Source organism: Mustela erminea, chromosome 16 (assembly GCF_009829155.1).
Source record: "Mustela erminea isolate mMusErm1 chromosome 16, mMusErm1.Pri, whole genome shotgun sequence".
Classification (NCBI taxonomy): Eukaryota; Metazoa; Chordata; class Mammalia; order Carnivora; family Mustelidae; genus Mustela; species Mustela erminea.
In genome coordinates, this window is record NC_045629.1 from 43873583 (window position 1) to 43899729 (window position 26147).

At 36.4% G+C, this 26147-nt stretch overlaps 1 protein-coding gene across 5 annotated transcripts in view; it reads left to right on the plus strand.

The window, feature by feature from the left end:
- Positions 1-25054, plus strand: part of DPY19L4 (dpy-19 like 4) — a 71536-nt gene extending 46482 nt beyond the window's left edge. For 4 of the 5 annotated variants that reach the window (XM_032315449.1, XM_032315450.1, XM_032315453.1 and 1 more), the window contains 6 exons: positions 1946-2066; positions 3693-3749; positions 8091-8173; positions 11127-11259; positions 18064-18222; positions 21094-25054. In XM_032315449.1, the coding sequence (XP_032171340.1) occupies positions 1946-2066; positions 3693-3749; positions 8091-8173; positions 11127-11259; positions 18064-18222; positions 21094-21258 (718 nt within the window). In that variant the 3' untranslated portion in view covers positions 21259-25054. The remainder of the gene's footprint in view (positions 1-1945; positions 2067-3692; positions 3750-8090; positions 8174-11126; positions 11260-18063; positions 18223-21093) is intronic. The other variant, XM_032315451.1, reaches the window with a different exon arrangement.
- Positions 25055-26147: the final 1093 nt, after the last annotated feature.

A 26147-nucleotide genomic window follows, 5' to 3' on the forward strand; every position in this document is an offset into this window, starting at 1 on the left:
TGGTTGAAGGACAGTAAAGATAGAGATGTTACGGTGTCTGATTGGCTCAGTTGGAAGAATATGTGACTTTTGATCTCAGGGCCATAAGTTTGAGCCTCACTTGGGTGTAGAGATTACTAAAAAAAGTAAACAAACTTAAAAGATAGAGATGTTAATTAGCAGCTATTACAATAAAATGAGATGGATACAGAGAAATCAGTGGATTGGACATAATGGTCTAATCTCTAGAACACAAAGTTGATATTCCAGGACATGTTATATATGTATAATTCAGTGTGAATGGTGTCTCCTGGAGTTATAAGCCAGACTGTAGTTTTGATTTTGGCTGACTTGAAGAATAGCAACCATGAGGAAGTTAGGAGGAGATACTAGTTGACCAGAGAAAACTAATGTAGTTTCTTTGTTTTAGCAACATGTGTTCTATTTACATCCAGTACTTCTCTCAAAGTCCAAGGTAGTAGTCATTTTTTAAGAGATTTATTTATTTTAATTTATTTTTATATTTTAAAGATTTGTTTGAAAGAGAGCGAGCATGAGTGTGAGCATGAGCGGGAGGGTCAGCGGGAGAGAGAATCTCAACCAGACTCCACAATGAGTGGAGCCTGATGCAGGGCTCAGTCTCACAACCCTGAGATCACAACCCAAGCCAAAACCAAGAGTCAGACACTTAACCAGATGCTTAATGAACTGTTCCACCCAGGGACCCGTAAAGATTTATTTTGAAGTAATCTCTACACCCAACATGGGGCTCAAACTTAAAACCCTGTGATTAAGAACCTCATGTTCCACTGATTGAGCCAGCCAGGTACCCCTACTTTTTTTTTTTTCTTTTTAAAGATTTTATTTATTTATTTGACAGAGATCACAAGTAGGCAGAGAGGCAGGCAGAGAGAGAGAGAGGAGAAAGCAGGCTCCCTGTGGAGCAGAGAACCCAATGTGGGGCTCGATCCCACGACCCAGGTATCGTGACCTGAGCCGAAGGCAGAGGCTTTAACCCACTGAGCCACCCAGGGGCCCCACCCCTACATTTTTTTAAGTCACCAAGAAACTAGTGTAACAGTATATAGTACCTGAAATTTGGCATTTCCTTGCTTTATATAATTAATTAATTATTAATTAATAATAATAATAATTATTATTAGTTATTTAATTAATACCTACTGAAGGACAGCCAGGTTTCTAATTTTCTTGCTATTAAAACAAATTATTGCAGTTTAAAAACTTTTGTATTTATATCTTTATACACTTACACGCTAGTATATCTGTAGGCTATCTTACTAGAAATGGGAGTGTCTTGGGGTATTTAAAACTTTTACAGGTTCTGCCCAATCACCTTCTGAAATTGGACAGTAGCAGTTTATATTCTGTCCAAGAGTACAATTTTATTACACCTATATCATTACATCTACCTCAGTGTTCTTATTTCATTCTCATTTTAGTAACCTACCTTTTTTTTTTTTAAGATTTTATTTATTTATTTGACAGAAATCACAAGTAGGCAGAGAGAGGGAGAAGCAGGCTCCCTGTGAAGCAGAGATCCTGATGCAGGGCTCGATCCCAGGACCCTGAGATCATGACCTGAGCCAAAGGCAGAGGCTTAACCCTTTGAGCCACCCAGGCGCCCCCCTACCCCATATGTCTTCTTAATTATTTAAGAAATGAATAACAATTTGTTGCTGAAACTTGGAGGCTAAGATTTTCATTTTCCTTTAACATTGTGGTATTTTCACAGGTAGCAGGAAAGAACTCAGAAAAGAGAAATTGGGGGCACATGGCTGGCTCAGTTGGTGGAGCGTGTGGCTCTTGATCTTGGGGGGTGAGGGTTTGAGCCCATTGTTGGGTGTAGAAATTAATTCAAAATATAAAATCTCTAAAAAAAAAAAGAAATGAGATAGTAATGACGTTCACAGGATATTTCATATGTTACTCCTTTTGTCTTTTCTAGTTTGAAATACCTCTGGACTCCGTATGTGTGCATGTTAGCAGCATTTGGTGTATGTTCTCCTGAACTTTGGATGACACTTTTCAAGTGGCTTCGATTACGAACTGTACACCCAGTATTGTTGGTGAGTCATTGTTACTTTGGGTTAAATACTTGCTTCTCTTTCAGTTATATAAATGGAAAGCACATTGAATATAATTGAAGTAGCACGAGTAAATCATATTATGACTTGAGGTTAAAAGATGTTGTGAAAAACTTTTTTTTAATATAATTTCTGATTATAAAGTAAATGCATTTAAATGCAGAGGGGTAAAATACATCTCTCTCATGAGAGAGTCAGACTTAGATTTTCTCTCAGTTCATGCTTTTAGTTCTTGAAGGATAGACTTAAGGGTGACAAACAGGCCAAGAAGAAGGCTGTTGTCCAGGTACTGGACGTGGTGGATGGAAGTGATAAAAACTTCAATATATTGAGTGTTCACTCAATGAAATAAAACATTTCATGTGCTGTTCGATGCTTACAAAGACCCTAATGGCCAAGTTTTATTATCTGTATTTTGTAGATGAAAAAATTAAGGCTTAAACTGGTTAAATAACTTACCTAAGATCACATGGCTTATAAATGTGGAAACCATGATTTATACCTAGGTTTTTCTGACTCCAGAGACCGTTTACTTAATACTATGCTATACTGGAGTGAAAAAAATAGTAAAAGAAGGTTAATAAGACTTGGTGCTTCATTAAGTATGGAGACTAAAGAAGAAGGAGAAATCATAGATATTTCCTAGGTCTCTAGTTTGTGAGACTGCGGATTGTGGGGTTGTCATGAGACGATGGAAGAAGAACAAGTTTTGACAAGGAGGTGATAGATAATAATCTTCTGTAATAGTCATATTGTGTTTTGCCAGTCTTTTTCCAGAGAAATTTATATTTTCTTATTTTATGTATTTTTTTAAAGGTTTTATTTATTTATTTGACAGCGAGAGATCACAAGCAGGCAGAGAGGGAAGCAGAGATGGGGTGGTGGGGGGGGAGCAGACTCCCTGCTGAGCAGAGAGCCCAATGCTGGGCTCAATCCCAGGATCCTGGGATCATGACCTGAGCTGAAGGTAGAGGCTTTAACCCGCTGAGTCACCCAGGTGCCCCTGTATGTTCTTATTTTAGCATAATTATTGATATATACTGGCTATTTTTCCTGTGTTAATTCATTATCTTTTTGTTGATAGCTGTTTAGGTAGCACAGTTCAGTGTCCTTTGTAAACTCTTAAAATTTAAATTCCTGTGTCAAATACTGATTTTTTTTAAAAGATTTTATTTATTTATTTGACAGACAAAGATCACAGGTAGGCAGAGGGGCAGGCAGAGAAAGAGAGGGGTAAGCAGGCTCCCTGCTGAGCAGAAAGCCCAATGCGGGGCTCGATCCCAGGACTCTGAGATCATGATCTGAGCTGAAGGCAGAGGCTTTAATCACTGAGCCTCCCATGCGCCCCTTGATTTGTTATTTGAAATATAGTATAAATGTTACCCTTTTTTATGTTCTGCCTTTATATAGTAAACATGTATGTCTCACTTTATGTCTTAAATTCATTAGTCTTCACTATTCTCACTCTGTGAACTAGGTTCCACACTGACTTCAGTTTCTCTGACTGAAATTTTTACAACTGTAAGAATCTGTCATTGGTCATAGAGTCAATGTCTAAGACTTCCTGAAATGTATTTATCCATAATCATTTTTCTTTCAATGTTTTAGGCTCTTATTCTGAGTATGGCTGTTCCCACTATAATAGGTCTCAGCTTATGGAAAGAGGTAAGAAAATCAGATTTTTGTATTATTAATATGTACTTCAAGGTATTGATAAGTTTATGTCTGTGTAGCATATTTATATTGAGACACTACTCTCACAACATAAAATGTGCTATTAGTATGCTTAATTTTTTATCAGTAGGAACATTAAAAAAAGAGCTAAGACTTTTTTTTTTTGAAGATTTTATTTATTTATTAGACAGAGGTCACAAGTAGGCAGAGAGGCAGACAGAGAGAGAGGAGGAAGTAGGCCTCCCACTGAGCCAAGAGCCTGATTGGGGCTCGATCCCAGGACCCTGGGATCATGACCCGAGCTGAAGGCAGAGGCTTTAACCCATTGAGCCACCCAGGTGCCCTGCTGAGACATTTTTAGAATGCCATGTGATGCATGTAGTCTAATGCTTTTAAAATTCAGTTTATAATTGTCAAAGGAAATTACTGAATAAATAGGTGATATTATTAAGAAGTATTTTGGCATGAAAAACCCACAGCTAATATCATACTCAATGATGAAAAACTGAGAGGTTTTCCTCTAAAATCAGGAAAAAGATAAGGGTGTCTACTCTCTCTACTTACATTCAACATAGTCCTGGAAGTTAGAAGTCGTAACCATAGCAGTCAGACCAGAGAAAGGAATTAAAAAAACATCCAGATTGGTAAGGAAGAAGTAAAATTTTTACCATTTGCAGATAACATGATAGTATATATAGAAAACTCTAAAAACTCCACCAAAAAACTACTAGAACTGGGGTGCCTGGGTGGCTTAGTTGGTTAAGCCTCTGCCTTCAGCTCAGGTCATGATCCCAGCCAGGGTCCTGGGATTGAGTCCTGTGTATGACTTTGTGTTCAGCAGGGAGTCTGCTTTCCCTCCCTCTCCACTTTATCCTTCCCCTGCTCATGCTTGCTCTCTCTCTGTCTCAGATAAATAAATAAAATCTTAAAAAACCGAAAAACCTGCTAGAACCGATAATTGAATTCAATAAGATTATAGACTACAAAATCTCTATACAGAAATCCATTGCGTTTCTATACACCAATAATGAATGAAGCAGCAGAAAGAGAAATTAAGAAAACAGTCCCATGTGCAATTACACCAAAAATAACAAGATACCTAGGAATAAGCCTAACCAAAGAGCTGAAAGACCTGTACTCTGAAAACTATAAAACAATGACCAAAGAAATTGAAGATGACGCAAAGAAATGGAAAGACATTCCTTGCTCATGGGTTGGAAAAACAAATATTGTTAAAATGTTTATACTACCCAAAATAATCTACACATTTAGTGCAGTCTCTATCAAAATACCAACAGCATTTTTCCAAGATACCAACAGAATTAGAACAAACAATCCTAAAATTTATATGGAACTGCAGATGACCCCAAATAGCCAAAGCAATCTTATAAAACAAGATTGGAGGTCTTACAATTCCAGACTTCATGTTATGTTACAAAGCTGTAGTAGTCAAAACAGTATGGCAGTGGCACAAAAAGAGACCCATAGACCAATGGAACAGAATAGGAAGCCCAAAAATAAACCCACAATTATAAATTATATGGTCAGTTAATCTTCAACAAAAGAGGTAAAAAGATGCAGTGGGAAAAAGTCTCTTCAACAAATGATGTTGAGGGGCACCGGGGTGGCTCAGTGGGTTAAACCTCTGCCTCCAGCTCCGGTCATGATCCCGGGGTCCCGGGATCGAGCCCCACATCGGGCTCTCTGCTCCGCAGGGAGCCTGCTTCCTCCTCTCTCTCTCTGCCTGCCTCTCAGCCTACTTGTGATCTCTATCTGTCATATAAATAAATAAAATCTTTAAAAAAAAAAATGATGTTGAGAAAACTGGCCAGCTAAAAGAATGAATGTGGAGCACCTTCTTATACCATACACAAAAATAAGCACAAAATGGATTAAGGACCTAAATGTGAGACCTGAAATCATAAAAATCCTAGAAGAGAACACAGACAGTAATTTCTCTGACATTAGCCATAGCAGCTTTTTTCTAGATATGTCTCCTGAGAGAAGGGAAACAAAACCAAAAATAAACTGTTGGGACTACATCAAAATAAAAAGCTCTGAACAGCAAAGGAAACAGTCAACAAAACAAAAAGAGAGCCTGCTGAATGGGAGAAGATGTTTGCAAATGATGTACCTGATAAGGGGTTAGTATCTAAAATGTATATAGAACTGGGGCACCTGGGTGGCTCACTTGGTTAAGCATCTGACTCTTGATTTGAGTTCAGGTCATGATCTCGGTCCTGGGATTGAGTCTGTGTCAGGCTCCAAGCTCTGTAGGGAGTCTGCTTGAGAGTCTCTCTCTCCCTCTGCCCCTCCCCCGCTGTGCTTTTGCTCACTCAATCTCTAAAAAAACAAGTCTTTAAAAAAAAAAAAGATATGGGGCGCCTGGGTGGCTCAGTGGGTTAAAACCTCTGCCCTCGGCTTAGGTCATGATCTCAGGGTCCTGGGATTGAGCCCCGCATTGAGCTCTCTGCTCAGCAGGGAGCCTGCTTCCACCTCTCTGTCTGCCTGCCTCTCTGCCTACTTGCGATCTCTCTCCCTGTCAAATAAATAAATAAAATCTTTAAAATAAAAAATTAAAAATTACAAAAAAATAAAGATAGGCAGAAGACATAATTGTCCAAAGAGGATGTACAGATAGCCAACAGACCCATGAAAAGATGCTCAACATCACTCATCATCAGGGAAATGCAAATCAAAACCATAAGGAGATATCACCTCACACCTGTCAGAAGAGCTGAAATCAGAAACACAGGAAATAAGTGTTGGCAAGTATGTGGAAAAATAGAATCCCTCAATAGAATCCCTTGTACACTGTTAGTAGAAATGCAGACTGGTGGGGCATCTGGGTGGCTCAGTTGTTGAGCATCTACTTTTGACTGGGGCCCTGATCCCAGGATTGAGGCATTGGGCCCCACATTGGGCTCCCTTCTCAGTGGGGAGCCTGATTCTCCCTGTCCTGCCTGCTCTTCCCCCTGCTTGTGCTCTCTTTCTCTCTCTCAAATAAATAAATAAATAAATAAAATAAAAATCTTTAAAAAAAAAAAAAAAGAAAGAAAGAAAGAAAAGAAATGCAAACAGGTACAGCCATTGTGGAAGACAGTTTGGAGCTTCCTCAAAAAATTAAAAATGGAACTATGTTATGATCCATCAATTGGACTACTGGGTATTTACCCAAAGAATACAAAAACACTAATTCAAAGGGGTACATGCACTCCTATGTTTATTGCTGCATTATTTACAATAGCCAAATTATGGAAACAGCCCAAGGGTCCATTGACAGATGAATGGATAAAGAAAATGTGGTGCATATATGTATATATATACACGCACATACATATACATATACACATACACATACATTTACAATGGAATATTATGTAGCCATAAAAAAGAATGGAATCATGCCATTTTCAACAACATTGTTGGATCTTGAGAGTATAATGGTAAGTGAAATAAGTCAACCAGAGAAAGACAAATACCATATGATTTCATTCATACGTGGAATTTAAGAAATAAGACAAAGGAAAGAGAAAAGAGAGAAACCAGAACAAAACAGATTCTCAACTATAGAGAACAAATGAACAGTTGCCAGAGGGGAGGTGGGTGAGGGAATGGTTGAAATAGGTGAAAGGGATTAAGAATACACTTAACTTGATGAGCACTGAGTAATATATGAAATTGCTGAATCACTATATTGTACATCTGAAATGAATATAACACTGTATGTTAACTACACTGGAATTTTTAAACAATTATTTTGGCAACTCCAAAATTTAAATATTTGTAAAATAGTTTATTGTAATGTAACATGAAGCTAATTGAAATTAATTGTGTGTGCATGAAAGATACAGCTGATAATTGGTAATGAGAAAATTATTTATTGAGTCTAGGCATTAAATTAAACATAAAATAGATTACTTTGAAGAATTTATTTATTTGAGAGAGAGCGAGCCTGAGTTGGGGGGCAGGGGTAGAGGAGAGGGAGGCGGAGGAGCAGACTCCTCACTGAAGAGGGAGCCAGATGCGGGGCTCGATCCCAGGACCCTGAGATCATGACCTGAGCCGAAGGCAGATGCTTAACCGACTGAACTACCCAGATGCCCCTAAAATAGATTATTTAGAGTATTTGTAACTGAGAGGGAAGAGCAGCTCACCGGAAGGAAGTAAAAAGATCTATGACATTTTTCCCCTGGGAAAAATGTTTAAATACTGTTTGTCTTATGTTAGTCTCTTAGTCCTTTGAAATACTGTGTAACGGTTTTAAACTTTCTGGATATATACATGATTATATACATTTATACATTTTGGAAATTTTGTTTTGCATTTTAGTTTTTTCCAAGATTAATGACAGAATTAATGGAACTACAAGAATTTTATGACCCAGATACAGTGGAACTTATGACCTGGATAAAGTAAGAATTGAACTGCTTTTAAGACTGTTGTTAAATTGTTGCATGCTATCTAATTGATTCGGAGGAAATAATAAATTAATGCTTTTCCATTCTCATAAAACTCAGAATTTTACTTCCATGCTTTTAGGGATATTTAGTTTTTGATTGACCTATAATTCAAATTTTCTAATTGAATTCTTCACTGAAAATACAGCATTGTGAGGCACCTGGCTGACTCAGTCAGAAGAGCATGCGAATCTTGATCTCTTGGTGGTGAGTTCAACCCTCATGTTGGGTATAGAGATTACTTAAATAAATAAAAAACTTAAGAAAATATAGCATTGTAAGTTTGAAATTTGAGATCTTGCCATCAAACACCTAGAAATGTGGAGTATAAATGAACAAATATTCCTTTGAATAGTCAAGATGATGCTTCTTTTGCCCTGTGTTGGAAGTGGATGAGTGGTGGATTGCTAGTCTTGGTAACCAACTTTACCAAAACTTAAAATTTTAGTTTTAATACCCATGCACATTTTAATGCTCACATAGGACCAGAGATGTGGTCTTGGGCCAGTGGATGCAGGGAACCATAACTGAGACACCTTTTCCCTCTCCCAACACATGCACATAACTAAGGGACCCTCAGAGGGTTACAGTATCAGGGAAAGGATAGACTAACAACCTAACAGGAGTGCTAGAAGCAGATGTTAAGAAGGCTTGTATTCCTTGGCTTCAGCTTTTGGTCAAAAAAAGTTTTTCCTTTGAATTTGTAGCACTGGATCTGAATTCACATGGGTTTGCAGTTTGAAGTTATACTTGTTTAATCCAGGAAACCCCCAGTCAAGAAAGTATCATAAAAAGTGGTCCTGGGGTGCTTTGGAGTATCTGTTAATATTCTCAACCCAGGCTACACAGGTTCCTACAAATAAGACTTCATGAAGATGAGCTCTCAAATTACAAAACACATGAGGAAACAGTCTAATACAGTAAGAATTAGCTGTTGTTTGAGATGAACAGCAGAATTAGACCTCTAGCAATTTTTTTTGTTTATTTATGTATTTACTTGAGTAATCTCTACACCCAATGAGACCCTGAGATCAAGAGTTGCATGCTCTTCTGACTGCACCAGCCAGATCCCCCAGACCTGTAGCAATTTCTGATAATAAAACTTGTTTATGTCAGTTTTTGATGCATAATAGACTATCACAAAATTTAGTGGCTATAAATGATAAACGTTTGTAATTTTGCACCATTTTGACCGTCAGCTGAGTCAGGGAAGTGGGGAGGATTCTTCTGGTCTGGGCCAGCTGATCTAGGACTGGGTAGCCTGGCATGGCCTCTCATATGTCTAAAGGTATCAGCTGAAGGGATGGAATTGACTTGGTCATGGGTCTCTCATCATACAGCCAGGTAGCCTGGGTTCATTCACAAGGTAGTGGTTGTAAAGTTACCAAGAGAGCAGTAGGAGAACACAGATGCCAATGTCAAGCATTTTCTTTTTAAATTTTATTTATTTATTTGACAGACAGAGATCACAAGTAGGCAGAGAGAGAGAGGGAGAAGCAGGCTCCCTGCTGAGCAGAGAGCCCGGTGGTGGGGCTCGATCCCAGGACCCTGGGATCATGACCTGAGCCAAAGGCAGACGCTTTAACCCACTGAGGCACCCCGGCGCCCCAATGTCAAGCATTTTTAAAGTCTCTGCTCACTTTATGTTGTTCTGTTGGCCAAAGCAGGTCACATGACCAAGACCAGCATTTGCTCCGAGAGCATAGGTATGGGAGAAGAATCATTGCAGGCGTTTTGTGACTAGAATACCCCACAGATAGACATTATAAAATGAACTACATTGGAAATTATTTAAGACCTAGAAGAAGAAACTAAAACATGAAAAAGAAATGAAACACTATCAAAAATAGCCAAGAAAATATGGGGGGAGACAAAAATGTTTCTAGAATGAGGAATAGATTTATAGAAATGAGAATTGGTCTTATCATAAAGTCTTGTTGCTGTAAATACACCCTTCATATGTCTAAAAATTGTTTCCTTTTGATCACTCTTAACTATTGCCTGTTAATATTTTCTGTGAATTGTATTTACCATTGTGGAACACTGACTGTATAGCTTTGCATTGTTATTAACAAAAGAGGAAATTGATTCTGGGTTTGTGATTTATCACAATATTTTCAAAACCAGCACAGGGTCCTGAACATTGAACATTGTGCATCAGGCAGTCAGACATATATATTATCATGGTGTAATTATCCTGTTTCATGTTTGTTTCCCTATTACTGGGTGTGCCCTGAGGACAGTGGTTATATGCTGCCTTTTATTTCCAGAGCTTGGCATTGTTCCTAGACTGTGTAGGATAATGTTGAACACAGGAAGTGATTAAATAAGTAAAGACATTGGAGCAGTCCTTCAGGATCTGCTTTTAGTTTTGTAAGTGGCGTCTGTCTGGGACTTTGGATCGTGGTTCAAAGTGGAGAACTACATGTGTTATCTGAAGACAGGTATATGGTAAAGGTAGGGAAGAAGCAGGAAGGTGGATGGATTGGGAAGAATTTGGGCTGTGGTAGTTAATATTCGCAGAACGATAAATTTGAGAATTCACATTATCACCAGTGAATTGACCACACTATATAAAGTAGTGAATTCCTGTCATTATATATACCCTGCATATTTTTTAGTGGTATTATTACCACCTGACCTATATGTTTATTGTCCTTACAGTCTCTCTCAAAAACAGGGAGCTCATCTTCATCCCTGCTTTAAAAAAATTTCTGTATTTTCAGCATTCAGAATAGTTCCTGTCACATAGTAAGTGCGCAGTTTTTTTTTTTTTAAGGAATTTGTAAATGAAGTGAAAGCTGACATTGAAACTCAAATGTACAATACATTGTTGAGTTTGTGCTATATCAGAGTTGGTATAAATCAGTGATCTAAATAGTGTGTAAATCTGTGTGTCTCTTTACAGAAGGCAAGCTCCAGTTGCAGCTGTGTTTGCAGGGAGTCCACAGTTAATGGGCGCCATTAAATTATGCACTGGATGGATGGTGACCAGCTTGCCCCTTTACAATGATGATGATCTTCTCAAGAGAAATGAAAACGTAAGGCATTTTAGATTACACGTTTGGATCTTTCTAACATTGCTCTTTATTTTCAGTGTAGCTCTGTAATGATGTATATGTTCTTGATTAGTTAGGAATATCCAAACAATTTTAGAAAGAGTTAATTTGGGCACCTGGGTGGCTCAGTGGGTTAAGCCGCTGCCTTCGGCTCAGGTCATGATCTCAGGGTCCTGGGATCGAGTCGCACATCGGGCTCTCTGCTCGGCAGGGAGCCTGCTTCCTCCTCTCTCTCTCTGCCTCCCTCTCTGCCTACTTGTGATCTCTCTCTGTCAAATAAATAAATTAAAAAAAAAAAAAAAAAGAAAGAAAGAGTTTATTTGCTTTAGTTTTTAAAAAGCTGTATGTTTAAGCAAGGGGAGAACCAAAATTCAAATAATAATTTCTTTATTTTATGAATAGTATTGATGTTTCTAGGAGAAACCTTTAATTTTCCACAAAGTTTCAAGAGGACACTGATATGTCCTCTTTGGAAAATATCATTGTTCTCAACCAAATTATTGAAGGAAGTCAGGCTGTCAGTTAATATCTTGATGCATTTTGTATTTCCAAGCTAAAATTGTATCTCACTGTGGTTTATGTTTTGGTATGGGCTGTTACTGATAACTTAGTATAATATTAGGATGATAATCTAATTTTTTACTATTCAGATAATATATTTGAATGTTTAGTCTGGATATAAATGTTAACTTCATATCTGAGAGCAGTGACTAACTGAACCTGAATTCCAAATATTCTGTTTTTCAGTTAGAGAGAATTTCATAATGGTTTTTAATCAAGCTCTAAGCTAAGGAGATAGTATAGCAATATAGAATTTAGACTGTAAGAATGCAGACTATGGAATTAGAATACCTGGACTCAGATGCTACTTCTGCCATGTACTAGCTCTGTGACTTTGAACAAGTTTCTTTTTTTTTAAAGATTTTTTTTAAGTTTTTATTTAAATTCACTTAATTAACATATAGTGTAATACCAGTTTCAGGTGTACAATATAGTGATTGAGCACTTCTAATATCTACACCCAACATGGGGCTCAAATTTACAACCCCGAGATCAAGAAATCAAAAATCACAGGCTCTACTGACTGAGCCAGCCAGGATGCCTCTTTTCTTTTCTTTCTTTCTTTCTTCTTTTTTTTTTTTTTTTTTTTTTGCATTTCCACAATAGCTCTTTTTTTTTTTAAATGGAGGTATAATTGACATGTAACAGTATATTAGTTTCATGTGTACAATGTAATGATTTGGTATTTATATATATTACAAAGTGGTTACCACAACAAGTCTAGTTAACATTCATTACCATACAGTTATAAAAAATGTTTTTTCTTATAATGAGAACTTTTAAGATACACTCCCTTAGCGACTTTTAAATGAGCAATACAGTGTTATTAACTATAGTCATTATGCTTTACATTTATTTTGTAACTGGACGTTTGTAGACTCCCTTCACCCATTTAATCCCTTATCTCTGCAACCACCAGTTTGTTCTCTGTATCTGTGAGCTTGGATGTTTTTGTTTTTGTTTATAAATTCCACATATAAGTGAGATTATATTGTATTTGTCTTTCTCTGACTTACTTCACTTAGCATAATACCCTCAAGGTACATCCGTATTGTTGTAAATGGCAAAATTTTTTTCTTTTTTGTGGCTGAATAATTTCCTATTTATAAATACACACACATATATACTACATTTTCTTTATTCATTCATTGATGGACATTTAGGTTGTTTCTATATCTTGGCTATTGTAAATAATGCTGCAGTGAACATGGGTTTGCATGTATCTTTTTGGATTAGTGTTTTCATTTCTTTTGGATAAATATCCAGAAGTGGAATTGTTGGATGATATGGCAGTTCTATTTTAATTTTTTTGAGGAGACTTCATACTGTTTTCCATTAGTGGCTGCATTACTTTACCTTCCCACAGTGCAAGGGTTCCCTTTTCTCCACAATCTCACCAACACTTCTTATTTCTTGCCTTCTTGATACTTGGCCATTCTGACTGATGTGAGGTAGTATCTCATTATGGTTTGATTTGTGTATCTCTGATGATAAATGATGTTGAGCCCCCTTTCGTGTACCTGTTTGCCATCCGTATGTCTTCTTTGGAAAAATGTCTACTTAGGTCTTCTGTCTATTTTTTAATGAGATTTTTAAAAGATTTTATTTATTTTTTGGGGGGGGTATGAACATTGGGGAGGGAGAGAGGGAGAGGGAAAAGCATGACACAGGGCTCGATCCCAGAACCCCGGAATCATGACCTGAGCCGAAGGCAGGTGCCCAACCAACTGAGCCACCCCACAGATTTTTTTTTAATTGAGCTGTATGAGTTCTTTATATATTTTAGGTATTAATCTCTGATCACATATATGATTTGTAGATCTTTTCTCCCATTCATTAGGATGCCTTTCATTTTGTTGATGGTTTTCTTTGCTATGCAGAAGCTTTTTAGTTTGATGTAGTCCCAGTTGTTTATTTTTGCTTTTGTTGCCTTTACTTTTACTGTCAAATCCGAAAAAAATCATCGCCAAGAATAATGTCAAAGAGCTTACCACCTGGAGTACCTGGGCAGCTCAGTCATTTGAGCGTCTGGCTCCTGGTTTAGGCTGGGGTTGTGATTTCAGGGTCCTGGGATTGAGCCCTGCAGTGGGTTCTGAGCTCAGTGGGGACTTCTCCCTCTCCTTCTGCCTCTTTCCCTGCTCTTTCTCTTTCTCTCTCAAATAAATAAATCTTAAAAAAAAAGAGAGAACTTGCCACCTATGTTTGCTTGTAGATGTTTTTTGGTTTCAGGTCTTACATTCAAGACTTTAATCCATTTGAGTTAATTTTTGTGTATTGTGTATGATAGGGGTTCAGTTCCATTCTTTTTGCATGTGGCTTTGCAGTTTTCCCAGCGTTGTTTATTGAAGAGATTGTCCTTTTCGAAGTGTATTTTTTGACTCCTCTGTTGTAAATTGATTTACCATGTATTTTGCATACATGTATATGTGAGTTTATTTCTGGGCTCTCTGTTTTGTTCCATTGATCTTTGTGTCTGTTTATCCTGAAACCCTACTGTTTGGATTAATATAGCTTTGTAATATAGTGTGCAGTTAGCATGATTCCTCCAGCTTTGTTCTTTCTCAAGATTGCTCTCTCTTCAGGGTCTTTTGTGGTTCCATACAACATTAGGATTGTTTGTTGTGAAAAATGCCATTGGAATTTTGATAGGGATTGCACTGAATCTGTAGATTGCTTTAGGTAGTATGTACATTTAAACAGTATTGATTCTTTGAATCCATGAGCATAGAATATCTTTCCTTTTATCCGTGTCTTCTTTAATTTTTTTTTAAAGATTTTACTTACGTATTTGACAGAGAGAGACACAGCAAGTGAGGGAGCACAAGCAGGGGGAGTGGGAGAGGGAAAAGCAGGCTTCCTGTTAGGCAGGGAACCTGATGCAGGTCTCAGTCCAGGACCCTGGGATCATGACCTGAGCCAATGGCAGACACTCAATGACCGAGCCACCCAGGAGCCCCGATTTCTTTAATTTTGAGAAGTTTCTGAATCTGAATCTAGAAGTTCTTACGTCTTAGTTGTGAGAATTACAGATAATACACCATGCCTAAAACATAGTAGACCTTAGATAATAGTTATTTAAATACTAAATATTGTACATACACACACACACACACACACACACAGAAACATAGAATATACAAAGAAGAGCTCAAAAGGAGGAACAGTCAATTCTGGCTACAAAAATCCAAATCTTCATAAAGGGCATTCCATTGATCTGGGCTTTGAAGGACTAGTAGAAACTTGTTTGGAAAAAGAATGCATATGATTATGATTCCAGGCTGAAAAAGTAACATGAGCTATGAAATTTGTATAGCCATGAAACTAGAAAATACAATGAAGCCAAATTCTGAAGGACCTGCTAAAGAATTTAGACTCACCCTTGAGGCATTTGGGAATTATCAAAGACCTTTAATAAGCCTGGGAATGGAATGCTTAGATCTGTTTGAGAGAGTTAATTATGGTCAGAGCAGAAAACAGATTGAAGCAGGGAGAGGTCAGAGATGAAGAGATCTACCTGGCAGTGATTTACCTTAGAGACAACAGCTGCCTTTGACTAGAATTTGCTGTACTTTGAAAGGGTGGAGTCGCTTAAACAGAATGGATATAGCATATTTCTAAACTTTATTTTTTGTGGATTTCTTTGTTATCTTATGATTAGTCTTTTCCTAATATAGAATTTCAGAATCACCTATAATTAGGTTAGACTTTTAATTGGGTTCTAATTAAATTTAAACATTTTAGAGTTTATGTTTTATGTGACTTGACTATGAGGATAGGAACCATGTTTTTTTTTCAAATCTTTGTCTTTCTCTATGGTGTCTAGTACATAGTAAGTGCTGAATAAATTTGTTGTTAAATTAAAATTCAAATCAAACTCCATAAATAAGACCATATAATTTGAATTAGATGCTATCTATAATTCATGACATATGACTAATCTTTGTATAATCTCCTAGGCCAGTGATTCTCAAACCTGGGACTTTTATGCCCCTGGGGGACATTCAGCAATGTCTAGAGACATTTTGATTGTCAAAAGTATAGAAGGAATTCTGTAGCCTTCTAGTGAATCAGGGATACTGCTGAACATCCAGCAATATACAGAACTGTTTTCCTCTGTGCCAGCAATGAATTATCTAGTGTAAAATGTCAGTAGTGCTGAGATCGAGAAACCCTATCAGTAATATTATTGCCATTGCAGAGAGGTGGTGTTTTTTTTTTTTTAATGTGCCACAGTTTCTCAAAATTTAAAAATAAATAAAAATGTATGTGAAAAACAATAAACAGATATAGACTGGATATTCCCATTGGAATGTATGTAAAAGTAAAATGAGGGAGAAACTTCCTCTTGGTTCATTAGCCTTCTGTTTATCACAGAATATTCAGTTGAGTATTTCTCTCATGTTGGTGGACATCAGACTTCAAGGTGCTGGGTGGACGGCAACCATAACATGGAGTAGGTGGCTGCTGAGTATCAAATTAGGTTGGGATGTTGTCCAGTCTAGATTTCAAATCTCAGTATTTCTAGGGCATATAGTATGTGGTACTTTGGGCTTAACATTTGTGATTTTATTATTTTCTGAAGGGTAGCAAGAGCTAGTCCAATGTTAGCATTTCAGAAAAACTGAAAAACCTTATTATTTAATAAATGTAGAACTTAACAATCATACAAGAGCAGCAGAATTATCATGAAAAACACCACGGGACCAAGACATGAATATTTTATTTTATTTATTTTAAAGATTTTATTTGTTTTTGTGACGGAGAGAAAGAGAGCACAAACAGTGGGCATGGCAGGCAGGAGAAGGAGAAGCAGGCTCCCTGAGGAGCAGGGAACCCAGTGCAGGGCCTGATCCTAGGATGATGGGATCACCAGCCGAGCAGAAAGCAGACACTTAACCAACTAAGCGACCCAGGCACCCTGATTATTTATTTGTTTTTAGTAAAGATTTTATTTACTTATTTGACAGAGAGAGCACAAGCAGGGAGAGCAGCAGAGGAAGAGAGAGAGAAGCAGGCTCTCTGCTGAGCAGGAAGCCGGATATGGGACTGGGTCCCAGGACTCCAGGATCATGACCTGAGCCAAAGGCAGACACTTAACTGACTGAGCCACCCAGGTGCCCCAAGACATGAGTTTTAAGCATTCTTGTTCACTCAGTATTTTGTGACAGTGGTCAAATAATGTTTTAACCTTGCTGATTTTATCTCATGTATAAATGAGTATAAAATACTCTGTACATGGTAGTAAAACTCGTATGAACTGTTATAACTCAATAATAAAAAGACAGGCCAATTAGGAATTGAGCAAAGCACATTTGCAGCAATGTGGATGAATCTTGAAGGCATTATGCTAAGTGAAAGAAGTCAGATAAAGACAAATAAGTATATGATACCCTTATATATGGAAGATATAAAAAAGGTATGAAGAAGCCAAACTCACAGAAACAGAGAATAGAGTGGTGATTACCAAGGGCTGGAGGGTAGGGAAATGGGGAGATATTAATCAAAGCTTACAAACTTCAAGGTATCAGATGAATAAGTTCTGGGGATAATGTTAGTATGGTGATTATAGTTAACAGTACTGTATTATATAATTGAAAGTTGCTAAGAGAGTAAATCTTAAATGTTTTTATTTAAAAAAAAAAAAGAAATGGCAATTATGTGACACAAAGGAGGTGCCCGCTAATGTTATGGTGGTAATCATTTTGCAACATTGAAGTGTGCCGGGACACCTCGGTGGCTCGGGTTAGGCCTCTGCCTTCGGCTCAGGTCACGATCTCAGGGTCTTGGGATCGAGCCCCACATCAGGCTCTGTGCTCAGTGGAGAGCCTGCTTCCCCCTCTCTCTCTCTGCCTACCTCTCTGCCTATTTGTGATGTCTCTCCCTCTGTCAAGTAAATAAATAAAATCTTTTAAAAAAAACCACACATTTAAGTGTGTCAAATCAATACATTGTACACCTTAAACTTGCAAAATGTTATATGTCGATTATATCTCAACAAATCTGGGAAGGAAATGGCCAAAGGACTTAAATGACATTTCTCCAAAAGAAGATACAGAGTGGACAATGAATGAATTATGACCATAAGCTTCTTAAGGGCAGGAATCAAGTCTTAGTGGATATCTTTATTTTCCAGAGATAGTGCCGAATACTAAGTCATAGTAAATGCTCAATGTATAGTTTCAAATAACAAGTTTTAAAATTACTGTTTTAATTATATTCTTTCAGATCTATCAAATCTATTCAAAGCGATCTGCTGAGGATATTTATAAAATACTGACATCCTACAAGGCTAATTACCTAATTGTAGAGGATGCTATCTGCAATGAGGTGGGAACCACGAGAGGCTGTAGGGTTAAAGATTTATTAGACATTGCAAATGGCCACGTAAGTAACCATTTGAGAAGTTAAATCTTTTTGAGAAAAATGACTTTTTTAAACTTTTACTCATCAAACTTTATTTCTAGACAAGTAAGAATATAATTAGAAGTTCTTTAACAGGGGTGCCTGGGTGGCTCAGTTGGTTAAGCAACTGCCTTTGGCTCAGGTCATGATCCCGGAGTTCCGGGATCAAGTCCCTCATTGGGCTTCCAGCTCCATGGGGAGTCTGCTTCTCCCTCTAACCTTCTCCCTTTTCATGTTCTCTCTCACTGTCTCTCAAATAATAAATAAAATCTTTTTTTTTTTTAACTTTTTTTTTTTAAGATTTTATTTATCTATTTGACAGAGAGAGAGAGATCACAAGTAGGCAGAGAGGCAGACAGAGAGAGAGGGGAAGCAGGTTCCCTGCTGAGCAGAGAGCCTGATGCGGGGCTGGATCCCACGACCTTGGGATCGTGACCCGAGCCGAAGGCAGAAGCTTTAACCCACTGAGCCACCCAGGTGCCCCAATAAATAAAATCTTTAAAAAAAAAAAAAGTTCTTTAACAGTGGGGGAGTACATTAAAAGTACTTTGAAGTGTTTGGGGTTTTTTAAGATTTTATTTTTGTGAGAGAGAGAGCAGAGGGAGGGGCAAAGAGAGAAGCAGACTCCCCACTGAGCAGGGAGCTCCGCGAGCAACTTGATCCCAGGACCCTGGGATCATGACCTGAGCCGAAGGCAGACGCCTAATGACTGAGCCACCCAGGTGCCCCATTTTTTCCAATGTACAAAAGAAAATTTGGGCAGTTTGCAGAAAAAAATAATTTTTTTTTTTAAAGATTTTATTTATTTATTTGACAGAGAGAGATCACAAGTAGGCAGAGAGGCAGGCAGAGAGAGAGAGGGGAGGAAGCAGGCTCCCTGCTGAGCAGAGAGCCCGATGCGGGACTCGATCCCAGGACCCTGAGATCATGACCTGAGCCGAAGGCAGCGGCTTACCCCACTGAGCCACCCAGGCGCCCCAGAAAAAAATAATTTTACCAATACCTGGATTCCTTATTCATTGCCTGTATTTGTTTCTGTTTCACATTTATGTACAAAAGATGGCATAATTTGGGGCACCTGGGTGGCTTAGTCGTTAAGCATCTGCCTTCAGCTCAGGTCATGATCCCAGGTCCTGGGATCAGGCCCTGCATTGGGCTCCCTGCTCAGTGGGAAGTCTGCTTCTCCCTCTTCTACTCCCCGGCTTGTGTTCCCTCTCTCGCTATCTCTCTCACTCTGTCAAATAAATAAATAAAATCTTAAAAAAAAAAAAGATGGCATAATTTGATTTGAATGATGATTTTATTTTAACTTATAATCTAAAGAGCAGCTGGTTGTGTTGTTACATTATTATGTTGAGAATTTTCTGATAATTTGACTCATAGCTAGAAAAATCGCTTGCTAAATTATCACAGTCCCTGATATCCACAAAAATTAGTGTATTCAGAGCTACCTCGGTTTTAAGGATTTAGCTATAGCTGTATTTTAATTTTTCATTGGTTTTGGCTGTTTTACCAAGCTTTCTTACTTCTCAGCCTGCAGTGTGTACCTTATATATCTGACAACTAAAAGAAAGATGGGAGTTTGTCTATCTGGTAATTAGTGTTGTCTGGAATGGGTGTCTTTACTCCTTGGAAAGTTGGGTTTGAGGGACCTTAGAAGAATTTCAGTTGCCAATTCTGAATTGACATGCGTGTTCTATATGGCTTGCAGCCAAGATTTTTTCTGTCTTTTCATAAATGATAAGTTCTTTCTCTTATTGTCCCAGACCAGTTTGGAGGTGAGAAATTAGTTTTTATGATTTCCACTTTTGTCTTTCATCATGACCCCATAAACCTGTAATATAAATGTATTCTGTGTTCTGCTGCATGTATTTTGAATTTTCTCTGTTGGTAGTTGATATCCGTGATCTTCGGCTTAATTGGTGACAAAATGGGATTTTATTAAACATCAGGTATTCAGTAATTACTGCTGTGTTGCTGGCTGTTATCTGGAGCCTGTTAATTCTGATCTTGGCCATCTTTCTGCTCCATTTTGAAGATCAGATTATTTCTTCTTTCATGTAATAACCAGGCATGGACTTAAAGCTACTCCATCCTTTCACTCTAAAAGTTGGTTCTCTGACATCTTTCCAAGCATTAGAAGAATGTTTAATGTTTTAGTGTAGAAAACCCTTCAAGCTAGTTAAGCTATCTTAGTGAACATCATTAAGATGAGAATGTAAAGGTTTGCACTGGATAAGTCACAAAAACTTGCTTACTAGATAATTGTGAGTCATTTCTATATAAGGAAAAGAGTTTGAACATATATTAAAAATATGTCAATTTCTCAGTAGATAAGTCAGAGGAATGATAATTAACTGAGGAGACAGTCTTCTATATTTGAGGATTTTAAAATCTTTCTGAAAATCAGAAACAGTACCTGGGTGGTTCAGTCATTAGGTGCCTACCTTCGGCTCAGGGTATGATCCCAGGGTGCTGGTATCAAGCCCTGTGTGGGGCTCCCTGCTTGGCAGGAAGCCTATTTCTCCCTCTGCCACTCCCCCTGCTTATGTTCCCTCACTTGCTAGGTCTCTCTCTGAAATAAAATCTTTTAAAATAAAATAAAATCTTTTAAAAAACAAAAGAAAAGAAAACCAGGAACACTTTATACTAGTCTCAATCTCTAGGAGAAGCTGAAGAGCTTAATGGAGATGGTGATTCTCTTCTAAAGAGGGTTCTAGATTTACTAATCAGTGTGAGATAGTCCTTGTGTAGCAATAATGTATTTTTTATATAAATAGTCACTTGTACATTGATTGTATTTCTCCTGTAAACTTCATAACCTTTTGAATATTGTTTCTTATCTTTTGATAGGTGGTTTGCGAAGAAGGTGACAAGTTAACCTACTCAAAATATGGGCGATTTTGTCATGAGGTCAAAATTAACTATTCTCCATATGTGAATTATTTCACTAGAGTATACTGGAACAGATCCTACTTTGTATATAAAATCAACACTGTGATATCCTTTCAGTCTTGAAAGATAGCGGAGCCTTCATTTCAAAGACTTATATCACTTGAAGGAAAATGTGATTTTCTTCTTACCTACACGGTGTCTTTTAGAAATCAGAGTATGGACATTTGAAATGCTGCTGCTTTTTCCCTCCTGCTGTTAACTGGATTCAGAGTTCTGCAGGGAATAGAACATCAAACATTACCGTCCTTTGGTAAAATGTCAAATCTACCAGTCTGTCATATTCTTGTCAGGTGTTTTCCTTATCATTACATGGTCTTTATAGACTTTATCTTCTCATTATCTTCTCAACTATTATAAAATTGTCCTCATAAATCTTCATTCTGTCTTAACATAGGTCTTGAATTTGAATATGTTCAAGGTGAGAATATATTTCTCAAATAGAACATTTAATAAATATTTCATTTAATGTCATATAATTATAGACTCAAAAGAAGGGAATTCTTCTTACCCTCACGGCAGTTTCTGAAGGTATTTCATGGTTTATAATAGAATTGAAATAGTACAGTAAAAACTAATTTAAATGTTAGCTGATAATATGTGACATTTAAATTAAAATTTGTAAATTGTATAAAGGAATGTGATTTTGAAGGATATACATAGAGATATATCCAGATGTTCCATGATACGGCTCTCATCATCTGCTGCTTGTATAACTGTGCACTTTCTTAGTAAAATACATACATGATGTTGCATTTTATTATTTTACACTATTAAGTGGTTAACATTTTTTACTTGTGCCTGTAAATTTAATACCAGTTTAATCATGATAAAAGTCACTCTTGTTACCTAAGTATTTTTTAAAACAGATACTTAAAAAGAATGTTGTTCAGGTTTTTAAAAGATAAGGAATGGGGTATACAGTGTATTCACATATTTTCTACTGAAGTATTAAGTAAAAAATTAAATCTTTATCAGCACAAGAATATTCTAACATTAATGACTAAAATGACATAACACTAAAATGAACAATTTCCGGAGATGGGGACAGATGCTATTAAAAACAATTCTGTATACAGGTATGTTTATTATAAAACACAAATGCTGTTATTTATGAAACTATGGTATAGTCTTCAACATTAAGAACAAAATGACAATTCTTATTAAATTCACAACACAGTTTCACAACCTAAATGCTACGCTCCTTTAGGTTAAGTGTTTTCATATTTTTAATCATTTATGAAAAGATGTTCTTAAATGATGAGTTGGGCTATATAAAGAGATTTGGGATAGATGTATCATTTTAATAAGACAGGATGCATGTTTAGTTTTACCTTACACATATTTAGTGAACAGATCTTTAAAATTTTCACTTGTTAGAGTGCTATAAAAAGTTCAATTTCAGTACTCTGAATTACTACGTTAGAAGGGAGCATCTTTTCGTTAACTTTATTTTCTGTTTTATATATATATATGGTTTGGGTTTTGTTTTGTTTTGTTTTTTTTTAAGTACAAAAGCACATGCATTCTTCTACTAGCTCTATGATGTTTTGGTTTTTTGGAGCTTCAGAATAATTGTTTGATGGCAGTGTCCTATATTTGATGCACTAGTTTTATTGGTTCTCATTTTATGCTTTTTATATAGTTTTAACAATTATATTAACATAGTTAAAGACAGGGCATTTCAGGTTCTCTATACATCTTAATTAGTGAATCACTAGTATTTAGCTTCAAGCCTTAAGAAAATATTTCTGTGGGAGCACCTGGGTGGTTAAGCGTCTGCCTTCGGCTCAGGTCCCAGGGTCTTGGGATCAAGCTGTTCATTGGTCTCCTTGCTCAGCGGGGAGTATGTTCTGTCTCCCTGTGCCTCTCCCCCTGCTTGTGCTCTCTCTCAAATAAATAAATAAAATCTTAAAACAATATATTACTGTGGTTACCTAAGTATACAACAAATAGTCACCTGGTAGTCCTTGTGATCAGAGCATGTAAAAACAATGCAATTTCAAAGTCAGCTTGCATATTTTGAAAGGAAAATAGAATAATCTGTGTAGCATGAAATATTTAATTCACTTTTTACTGATTTATATTATCACATATGCTGAATTAGTTTTGATGTGTCTTTTGTTTTTAGCTTTTGACATATATGTATTAGTAAGTTACTTTTGCTTCTGTCAGCTTATTTCTTAAATAGATTTGGAGAAACTTTTAATTCTTTAAATGATAAATTTTTCAGTCAGCATCAGTTAAAAAGGAAAACGTAAGCTTTATTACAGAAGTAGTAATATTGGATATGAAAGATTAGCTTACTTGCTTCTGTTTTAACTACAGTTAATACAGAAGTAGTCAAACTTTGAGTGAGGAGCAATTAATTTTATTGCTTATTTGTAGAAAAACAAGTGATTAAAAATTCTGTATGTAATTCCATTTGGGTAACTTACAGTTGTTAGATTTGATAATAAAAATCTATGAAAGGAGCAAAGATATGGTTTTAGGATGGAAGGAATTTCTCAAAGAAATACAAAACATACTTTGCCCTTGATGTTGCAGAACCATTGAAATAAGTGCCTTAACTTCCATTTACTTTTTACTTTTCAAAAAATATTATGGACCTTTTTCCTTTCTGTAAGATGATTCTGGTATCTTTCCACATCATTAAGCACAGAGGAAGACTCCTCACAATGCTGTTTTCAGTATTAACTTTTAATTCATTAATAAGCAAATCTTTGGCAAGAGTACTAATGGGATTTCTAGCCTGCTAAATTATTTAGCTTTCCAAATGCCAAACAGACCAATAAATAAAACTTATTGATAAGGTATATGATAATGACTCTGTGCTGGTATCTATTTTTTTCCAACTTTGGCGCCTATAACTTGGTGCTTTTTGTTAGACTAGTAAGGTTTTACAGCCTAGGGAATAGGTGTTGTACTTCAGAACTAACTTTTTTTTTCATTACTTTTTGTGTACATACCATGTTTTTTCAGGACATTAACCTAAACCGCCAGTAGCCTCACTGTTGTGGCCCTCTTCCAGGTTCTCCAGATCGATTCAAGGAGAAGCAGAAATGGTGGTCAAAGTGTATCACAAGTTGGGGCTGAAAAATATGCTTTATAAAAGTAGGTTATGAATTTCTTGAAGAGCACAGTGAATAGCCATCTTACTAAACTGTTTTGTTTTTGAAAAATCACTTTTTTGGCCCTATTTTTGAACTGTTTTAAAACATTTTATTGCCTTTAGTGAATAGATAAAAGTAGTGCCTCTCTTTATAAATTCGTGGGGTTTCTAAAAGTTGTAAGTTGATCTTTCTGCTAAGTTTATTTTAAATGCATGAATACTTAAAGATCACGTGTTATGAATTACTGTGTATATTTAAGAACCTTTTGTAAAGCAAATAACTAATTCCTAATTTACATCCCAATATATTCTCTCTTCATTTGTCCACTTTTTAAAATATATAGTCTCTATTGTTGCTATTTGCTAGTTGTTTTAGATCCCAATATGTATTAAAATTATACTTTTGAAAAGTTGCAGGTAAATTTGGACAATTTCTTATTAAAATAATAACTCATTAACTTTTTAAATGTTCAGAGGTAACACTTTAAATAAAATTAGATGTGGAACTTGCAGAGAACATATTTGACTCAACTATTTTCCATCCATTAAGGTTTCTAAACATTAGCCTTCCTTGTTTTCTGTAGTAAAAAGGGACATTTAAGCACCAGATTTTCCAAATTTACTATAAAATCATCTTTGATTATTTACTTATGTCCCTTAAAATTTGCAACATTTTACCTGACTTCAGTAATTTTACGTGCAGTTCTATGAGAGATACACTGAACATCTGGCCACGGTAGTTAGTGGATTAATGGTATCAGATAGAAACATGCATTCCAAACTTCTAGTTTGAAATATCTCATGAACAACTTTTTTTATATTGTAAGTTAATAGCTTTGTACAGCTATTTAGCAAAAATGAATAATATAGCTGCTTTTATGTATGTTGACTTCTGAGTTGTATCTGTAACAATGTGTAACAAATTAAATGTGTTTCTCCTGTACTAAAGTTACATCTTTACAAAAGAATAAAAGTTAATTTCAAGAAATAGAAATCCTTTAAGAGTTGGGTTATAAACTAGTTTACTTCAGATTTTGTAACATTAAATGTACTTTTATCAAGAATGAAATTATTTATTTCATGCTTAATGACACTCCTTGTTTTGTTTCTATAATAAAACTTTTTAGAATTTTAAGTTGTCTTTTATTTATATATGTATCTTTTTTGTTAATGAGACATAATTTCTATACATTCAGTTCACCCATTTAAAGTGTACAATTTGACAGTTTTTAGTATTTTGAGTTATGCAGTTATCACATTTTAGATTAATTTTAGAAAATTTTTATCACCCCAGAAAGAAACCCTATACCTGGGTTGCCTAGAGGGCTCAGTCATTAAGTGTCTGCCTTTGGCTCAGGTCATGATCCCAGGGTCCAGGCATGGAGCCCCGCATCAGGCTCCCTGCTCAGCAGGAAACCTCCTGCTTCCTCTCCCACTCCCTCTGCTTGTGTTCTCTCCCTCTCTCTCTCTCTCTGTAAAATAAATAAATAAAATATTAAAAGGGGGAAAAAGAAACCCCATACCTTTTGGCTGTCATCCATAACCACTATATCCTTAGGCAACTCTTACTAATACAGTTCTGTGTCTCTATTTGCTTATTCTGGACATTTCACATAGATGGAATCATGACAGCTGATCTTTTGTGACTGGTTTTTTTCATTTAGCATGATGCTTTTAAAGTTCATTCATGTTGTATGTATCTTTTTTTATTGCAAATAATATTCCATTGTATGGATAGACCACATTTTCTTTATCCATTCATCAGCTGGTGGATGTTTGGGTTTCCACTTTTTGGCTATTATGAACAATGCTGCTATGAACACTTGTGTACAAATTTTTGGGT